At 41.0% G+C, this 9255-nt stretch overlaps 1 protein-coding gene across 1 annotated transcript; it reads right to left on the minus strand.

The window, feature by feature from the left end:
* Window positions 1-3018: 3018 nt before the first annotated feature.
* Window positions 3019-8630, minus strand: LOC104280844 (sulfotransferase 1C1-like; the record flags this gene model as incomplete). The annotated part of the gene is made up of 6 exons (XM_009878628.1): window positions 3019-3289; window positions 4909-5089; window positions 5283-5377; window positions 6658-6784; window positions 7102-7199; window positions 8493-8630. Coding segments are annotated over 6 exons (752 nt in total), but the record flags the coding sequence as incomplete, so codon positions are not given.
* Between the last annotated feature and the right edge of the window lie 625 nt (window positions 8631-9255).

Here is a 9255-nt window from a genome sequence, read left to right on the forward strand (position 1 = left end):
TCTTCCTTATATCTAACCTAAATCTACCCTCTTTCGGTTTGACCTGTCACTACACTCCTTGTAAACAGTCCTTCCCCATCTTTCCTGTAGGCGCCCTTTAAGTACTGGAAGGCTATAAGGTCTCCCCAGAGCCTTTTCTTCTCCAGGCTCTTCTCTCAGCCTGTTCTCACAGGGTAGGTGCCTGATCAACTTTGTGGCCCTCCTCCGGGCTCTCTGCAAAAGGTCCATGACCTTCTCATGTTGGGGGCCCCAGAGCTGAACACAGCACTGCAAGTAGGGGGTCTCACCAGACTAGACTAGAGAGGGAGAATCACCTCCCTTGACTTGCTGACCACTCTTCTCTTGATGCAGCCCAGGATGCGATTGGCTTTCTGGGCTGCAAGTGCACATTACTGGTTCATATTCATTTTTTCATTCATCAGCACCTCCAAGCACTTCTCTGCAGGGATGCTCTCAATTCACTTGTTGCGCCTATATTTGTGCTTGGGATTGCCCTGACCTCGGTTCAGGACCTTGCACTTGATTTTGTTAAACTTCATGAGATTTGCACAGGCTCACCTCTCAAGCCCCTGTACAAGTTCTTCTGTAAATAACAAGTGACAAACCTCAGGAGATGGAAGTTAAAAGCACTCTAGGTGTAGGCACCCTCCAGTCAGCTACCCAGAAAGATATGCACATCACTACTGGCGTATGATTAGAATAGATGTGAAGGCGTGGTAGTCTCTAGGCCCACTGAAAACTACAAATCAAATCTTTTTCACTCGTAACAATTCTCTGTTCTCTGTAGTTTTATGCTGATATAGTCAATAACATTTTGCAAATCATGACTATATTCACAGATTGTTCTTTCTCAGATTTGGTGGCTTGAGAGAGCATAAAAAGTAGAAACATCCCACTTTTCTATCCCCCTGCCAGATATATTTTTTCACAAAGATTAACATTTCTGTCTTTGAATATATATAAGGATAATATCAATAGGATAAGATAAGCCATTTTTTAGGTAACCACACATCTGTCACTTGTTTCCCTCTTTCGCTTTTCTATGACTGCACTCTGACCTGTGTTACTTATTTGTTTTTCAGAGCAGCTGAATTGCAGCTGAGTGAATAGTTACCCAAGGAAGTTGGAGCAAAGGTGACTTTCCCAAGGTGATACGAGCTTCATATTATATGGTGCCTCTATCCTTGCAGTGGCTCCCTTTCAGACCAGGCTTCAGGCACTGTCAGCATTTTGCACTTCTGATAGATTCAGAGATTTCAAAGGAGGAACAAAGAGGTCATCTGTGCAACCTTTTGTGCAGCACTGCTGATAAAAATGTCACTGAGCTACTCAGTTAAGCAAGTTTTCCATTTACTGATGACTCTTATGACATTGAATGAGGGTTAGATTGACAAACTGAGCTGAGTCATGTGGTTCCATGGAGCAACCCAAGAGGATGGAAATTAGGTAAGAGAGAAGACAACACATTTTCCTCATACTGGCAGTAGTAAGATGATAGCGAATCAAGTTAATCATAAACAAAAAACCACACCAAGTAGCAGAAAGCTCCCCAGGCAAATATTTAACCTTATGATGATCAGCAGCACCTCTGCCAGGTGATTTTTCTTTCTCAGTCAATTTGCTGAGATATCCTTCGATTGTGGGCAGGAATCTCTCTTCATCTCAAGCCTTTCAATTTTCTTGCATTTGAGTAGCAAATGTATATTTCTAGTTTCAGTGTTTCCTGCATTTTGGGAGAAACTCAGTGCACCAGGAACTGACAGTGTAATTTCTACATTTAACAGGAAGATTTTTGTTTGTTTTCAAACTTGATGTAAGATATTGCCGCGCTTTAAAGAACTGCATTCATTTTAGATATTTGGCTTAAATCAGTAGCCTGAAATGGACTCTGCATGGTGCTTCTCCTATTACTAAATCCTTGGAACTGTTCAAAAGCCAAAGAGAAATTACCCCCAGTGAACGTTTTCTATCATAAACTAGAGTAAATGAGACTAAGACAGTGTTTCAGTATTTTCCTCAAGCTGCTGTTATCTATGTTGCTTTTCATCTAACATTCAGAGTGTAAATCCAGTTAAGCAGGAACTGTTTGGGACCGTTATTGTGTGCTCAGCTCAATGGTGACACTTTAAAACCAAAATTGGATTGGTAGCAGTTGTCTGTAATTAAATAGACTATGGATTGCTTTAGTTAATTTCCCACAAGCTCGAAACATGACTATAGTGCTGGTGCTAATGCTAAAGCAAAACTGGTCTTTATTTGATAATATAGACCAGGCCCTATTGCAACTAAGAGCCATCAACAGGATGTTTGTGTATTTGGTTAACAAGAGAAAAATGAGGAAAAGGAGGAGGTGGTAACGTGGTTTATCTGATGAAAACTTTTACAAGGGTGGAGAAGAGGGAGACGGCATATGCAGCACTGACTTTTGGCCCGGTTCATACCAACTTTCAGAATTCTCTAAATATTAACAGAGGATTATGCTACCCATTTCAAAATGCAACAGTGAGGAAAGCTTCTTGTTTTGATGCAGTAGGGACTACTGCTTCACAGATGGATTGTAGATGAATGCCTCTATGAAGCCTTTTAGAAAGTTTTGTCAAAGAAAGTAACAGATGGTTTTAGTGGTTTTGGAAATGTTACTTCCATCTCAATGGCATCTATGCTCTCCAGCTTAAAGCAAGAGTAAGTTATTCTACTTTGTGTATTTCTGCTGCTCTGTTTATACTTGACCACCATTAAAATTGTTCAATGTTATTTATTTATTAGTGTTCATGTAACACATGAATAACACATAATGCTCACATCTGTAGCACTTTTTAAACAACTTTTTTTTCCTGTTGGTTACTAATTTCCGTTAGAGGTTGATTTGAAAAAGCTAGCAATATCAACTGCAGTTTTACAAAGACAGAAACTCAAAGTATGCCTGAAATATTTTTGTTAATGCTGAAAGTTCTTGTGAGAGGGATGAATGAGAAGTATCCAGTGGGGTTATTTTCTTCAGGGAGACCAACCTAAACTTCCACATAATTTGGGCACTTTCATGATAATGAAAAATCAGTGGTGTGTGAAAGAGAGATATTGAAATGTTAGGGACATGGGCATTTTGTGAAGCAAAAGCAAAATATATAAAATGGAAAAGGCTGAAGATCATGCAGAATATTCCCCATTGCTACTAATCACAATTCCGTGCGAAAAACAAGAGAAGTATCAGCCATTTTTTTCTTGTAATCTTCATCAAATTTCTTATTCTGTGCCACGGTGAAGTAATTCTTCCAGTCCCCGACAACCCCTAAGAAACAGCAAAGCAAAAAAAAAGAAAAAGGATTAATTTACCAGTAAATTAATTTACTAGTAAAGATGAATTTACCAGGGAAGCAAAGAAAACCCAGGGAACTACAGACTAGTAAGCATACCTCTGTGCTAGGTAAAATCATGGAGTGGATCCTCCTGGTAACAGTACTAAGGCATATGAAAAATAATGAGGTAATCGGTGACAGCCAGCATGGCTTCTCTAAGGACAAATCACACCTGACTAATTTGGTGGCCTTCTATGACAAAGTAACAGCTCTGGTTGATACTAGAAGAGCAACTGACATCATCTACCTGGAGTTGTGCAAGGCATTTGTCACTGTCCCACATGACATCCTTGTCTCTAACATGAAGAGACATGGACTTGATGGGTGGACCACTCGGTGAAAAAGAAACTGTCTAGAGGGTCGCACTCAAAGAGTTGTGGTGAATGGCTCGATGTCCACCTGGAGACCAGTGAAAAGTGGAGTTCCTCAGGGATCTGTTCTGGGTCCAGTGCTGTTCAGCATCTTTATCAGCGACATGGATGACAGCACTGAGTGCAGCCTCAGTAAGTTTGCTATGGATGACAGCGCTGAGTGCAGCCTCAGTAAGTTTGCCGATGACACCAAGCTGTGTGGTGCTGTGGACTCGCTTGAGGGAAGAGATGCCATCCAGAGGGACTTTGACAGGCTTGAGAAATGGGCCAGTGCAAACTGCATGAGGTTCAACAAGTCAAAGTGCAAAGTCCTTCACCTGGGTCGAGGCAATCCCAGGCACAAATATAAACTGGGTACAGAGTGGGTTAAAAGTAGCCCTGAAGAGAAGGACTTGGGAGTGCTGATAGACGAGAAGCTCAAAATGAGCCAGCAGTTCACTCATGCAGCCCAGAGGGCCAACCCCATCCTGGGGATGCATTAAGAGGAGTGTGCCCAGCAGATCAAGAGAGGTGATTCTCACCCTTTACTCTGCTCTTGTGAGACCCCACCTTGAATACTGCATCCAGTTCTGGTGTCCTCACTGTAAGAGGGACATAGATCTGTTGCAACAAGTCCAGAGGAGGGCCACAAAGATGATCCAGGGACTGGAGCACCTCTGCTATGAGGACAGGCTGCGGGAGCTGGGATTGTTCAGTCTTGAAAAGAGAAGACTTCGGGGAGACCTTAAAACTGCCTTCCAGTATCTGAAGGGAACCTACAGGAGGGCTGGGGAGGGACTTCTTACAAGACTGTCCAGCAATAGGACAAGAGGAAATGGATTTAAATTGAAGGAGAATAGGTATAGATCGGATCTTAGGAAGAAACTCTTCAGTATGAGGGTGGCAAGACTCTCGAATAGGTTTCCCAGAGAGGTTGTGGATGCCCCCTCCCTGGAGATGTTTAAGGCCAGGTTGGATGAGGCCTTGAGAAACCTGGTCCAGTTAAGGATGTCCCTGCCCATGGCAGGGGGGCTGGATTAGATGATCTCTAAGTTCCCTTCCAACCTAAGCCATTCCATGACTCTCTGATTTCCTGAATCCCATTAGCCACGATTTGCCTAGATACTTGTACTTCAAGACTTATTTCAAAACTGAATGGCAACTAGGAAGACAGAGTTGATGCCAGTAACAAACCTCAGTACCTTTTCTCATGAATGGGGAAACAGAATGATCCATTATTCCTTGAAACTCTTTGGTGTAGTTTGCCATGGGATTTTCCTTCATTGCCTCAAACGAGGTGTTACGGAGTATCTTGTTGAGAACCTCCTGACTGATGTCCTTCTCCAGGAACTTTATAATCTTCTGAATTTCTTGTTTTGGATTCTGCAGAAAGAATATCATGGGATAAGATACAGAGGCAGGAAAAGCAAAAAAGTCAAACATTAAAGTTGCAATTGACAGCAATCTGAAGATTTACTGATTAAACTGACGTTACAATAGAAAGCTGTTGATCATAGGTAGTATCTGCTGGACTTTCACATTTCAGAGCTCTATAAACATACATTCAGCCTTTTACCTCCTTCATATCTTCATAGAAGAGATAGAGAATACGATGCTTATCTTTTGCCTTCCACCATCCTTTTACATGGTCATACCAGGAACCCCAGAACACTGAAAAAGAGGTAACATCATCAGCATCTATCAATGCTCAAAACTGTCTTTAGGTATTTGTGGCACTCATGTTTCCCTCATAACCAGTGTCTGGGCATTTACCAGATGGTTTTGTATCACTGTGGCCAAGACTGCTGTGCTCTGTGCTTATCACAGCATTTGTGCTGTTAGTCCCACAGGTATATGAATGCAGAGAGCAGGATTCACGTGTAAGTTTAGAGGGTAACAGATGCAGATGCTTGCCCCTGAATGAGAAGCCCAGGCTGCCTTTACAGACAATGGAGAGCAACAGATGTTTCCAGAGTGACTCCTCTGATCAGATGGACAAGACCCGTCTTTAACTGGCCCTGCTTTGAGCAGGGAATTGGACCAGATGGGCACCAAAGGCCCCTTTCAACTTGCATTATCCTGTGATTCTAACTGGTTTAAATATTTTATATGCTATCAGAAGTGCCTATTTCTCTCCAGCAAGTATCTAGATGACTGGCCTGGACAGCTATGCTCTAGATGATTGCACTAGGATAGATGGTTCCCAAGCTGAGCTGGTTAAAAACAAGACACAAGGTCTTTAGACATGAGAATCTCATGCTAGTCCAGACAGTGGTGTTTCTAGGACCACGTGGTGGCAAAAATATTAAGGACTTATGGAAGCTTTACCGACCAAAATTGCAGACTGTCATCCACTTGAGCAGGTTTTCTTTCTTCGGTATGAGCACCTTTTTTAGAAAGGGAAGAATCAGCCTCTGGAGTTGCCTGTCTTTACCTAGATAACTAGTTTTGTTCAGATGCCTCATTTATATGCAGGTAAATTTAGATAAAAAGACTTCCTTAACTCAAATTCACACTGCACGTTTTTACACAAAATTAAACCTTGGTTTCCTGTATTTCATGCTAGAGTAAAACCAGTTAAAACACTGTTCCTTCCCAGCTGGCTTCCACGTAGGTTTCTTTTAACCTCAGAGATAAGAGATTAAGTCTGCAAATTGTTGCATATATTTCTCAATGGTAATGGAATAAACAGTAGCAATTTTTTCTTTTTCTTTTTTTTTTTCTTTTTATTTCCAGAATGAGAATGTAAAGATGGAATTAATCCTTTAGGTACTAATAAAAACCCATGAATGAAAATAAATTACTACTGGAACATCCTCAGTAGATATCCTTCTGCAGAGTGTCAGAACTGGATTTCAAACCATAGCTGAAATAAATTATGCCATGCATTTAAAAAATTTTTTTAAAATTTTTAAATAAAATCTCTTATACAACTGATGGCAGTTCATCACCTTTTCCAGTCATGAATTTCTCCACAAACTCGTCCCAGGTTCCTGGCTCAGGCAATCCTTTATTCATTCTGTGGAAATGGTAGTATGACACCAGGTTGTCCTTTGCATTTCTCGCCACATAGATTACCTTTATTGATACGAAAACAGAGAGAGAAAAACCAAAAAACTTATGCATGCTTATATAGTTGTTGAGCATATCCTGAAGTTTCTCTTGGAGCTTGATGACAGAGGCTTAAGAGATTTTGCTTTGAAGTTGCCATTTGGTGAATTCCAACTCAGGCAACTTAGCCATGACTTCTTCAGTTTTGCACAGGCTTTGCACATTAAAGAGGAAGTATCTGGGGAGACCTTTAGGTTTCGCAAAGATTCTGGAAATCACATTCAGTCCTTCAGCCCCTTTCTTTGCAGGTGAAGTAGAATTGAGTCCTACCTCTGCAGCCTTACCTTACAGTTTTGTTCCCAGAAGGAGGGAGGCACCAGCTGTACAGGGAGATGAGTTTTTATTGTTCGTGGAGAAGGCATAGCTTCAGCTAACTCCAGCCCTGTGGGATGTTTCATTAGGAGATGTGACTCATTCTCTAAATTGCACTAGCACTTCTTTACTATTCTCATATGTGGGATTTAGACTGTGACTTTTCAGCAGTTCACTTTGCAATGATCATTCATCTCTAAAGCAATTACATAGCAGTGTAACATACACAGCATTGCAGAAGCAGCTTCAGTGTTTCTACAGAAGTTTTTACCTATATATTCAAGGAGGAAAGGGGGAGCACTGTTTCTTATCTTATTGCTTTTCTGAGTCCATGTCTAACCCCTGCATTCCAAGGTCTAATGATGAGTACTAATTTATATTTATCCACACAAAGTTTCTACATCATAGTATTTCGTGATCTCCTTTTACTTCACAAATAAGACGTTTTTGTTTCTTTCTAGGATACGAGAAGAATAGACTAGCTGACTAGACCTTCTGGATAGTACATAAAGAGAAACCAGGGGAATGATGGACAGTGGATTTTAAGTAGCTGTGGATATCTGGAAATACTTAGGAATATCTGGTGATATGTGGAGGTGCGTTATCCTCTCCTTCTTTTTAAATATCTATCATGACCTCTGTAGTATTTTTTCCGTATCATTGACTATCAGCCTGTCATCCTCTGTCATTTTTTTGTTCCTCTCTGTGTCAACACAGCCTAGCTTAGAAGATATAAAAGTAGCATTTCTGCTGCAGAATTAGTCAAGCTCTTTAGGTCCAAATGTGAAGAGAATCCGTCTTAAAGATCTCCGTGGGATGGGAGCCTTTGCTGGGGATAAAAGTCTGTAGGAAACTGTCTTTGCCAAACAATCAGGCCTGCTGGTTTCTTGAATGCTCCATAGATTGTTTAGGTGACTAGACCATAGTATTTAACAGCAGTTATTCAAAACAGTAGCAAAACCACTGAAAACATTTTCTACCTTTTAGGAATACATCCATGATGTAGGTTTATCTTCCATAAAACCTCGAATCACAGAATGGGATTCAATTGCCTCACACTCCCTTTTTAAACGTATCTGGTGCTAGTTTAGGTACTGTGGAGTATCACATACAGCTTTCAAACGCCACTCCAAAACAGCATGGTCTTCAGTATTGCTTGAGTCATATCTTCCAGCCTTGCATCAGCTTAGGTAGCACTAGATGTGGATGTTAAAGCAACTGAACTGACCTCTAATACTCAACATGGTGCACAGTTCAGTGACAAAGCAATTGGGGCTTTTCCCAGGAAAACTGTCACACCAGCACTGGGTGCTTGTTTTGTTTCATTTTGTCTAAAATGCAAATTTATTTGGATAATATTCACCTGAGTATCTCAGAGATGGAGGCTCTGGGAGAAACCACTCCAGGAAGGGATGGCGTCTGTAGGTAGTGTCACGTCTACACTTGTCAACATCTCCATCTTGTTGAATCATATCCACTATCTCCTGTGTCCATGTGGTACCTGAAAATACCAGTGTTTAGATATTTCCCTTAGGGATAGTCTTCTGCTAGGGAACTGAAAGCCAGAAGGATAGACTCTGTATTAAAGGAGATAAGAACAGCACACAAGGGGATGGGCAAAGCGAGAAGAGAAGATAAATGGAGGGAACAAAGCATAATTAGGAATACAAAGGTAATTCTCACAGCACAGTTTCAGGAATTCCGTTTTAGATGGGCTGCTTCTTGACAACAGAAATAGCCTCCAGCCCCACACCAGTAATGATAAAAGCTCTGGGATAAACTCACTGTTGTTTGGAGATTGTATTATATGCAGAGAAGAATGAAAACCCCTCCTAATTTTCATACCTAGCAAAAATTCAAGCATTTCAACAGTTGTTTTCATCTTGAACTTGAATGAAAAAATGAAATACCTGAACTTTGAGCAAGTAAAAATTTCATACAGTTTGAAAATCTAAAAAAAGTTGCAATGTTTTCACATTCCCAGTTGAAATGCTTTAATGAAGGTCAATAAAATATTTTATCTGCCTAAGTTACTGCAGCATCTTGTAAGAATTACAGTATTGTGTCTCTGTCGTGGTTTAACCCTGGCCAGCATCCAGGTACCCACACAGCCACTCTCTCACTCC

The sequence above is a fragment of the Apaloderma vittatum genome, unplaced genomic scaffold, assembly GCF_000703405.1.
Source record: "Apaloderma vittatum isolate BGI_N311 unplaced genomic scaffold, ASM70340v1 scaffold21581, whole genome shotgun sequence".
NCBI classification, from domain to species: Eukaryota; Metazoa; Chordata; class Aves; order Trogoniformes; family Trogonidae; genus Apaloderma; species Apaloderma vittatum.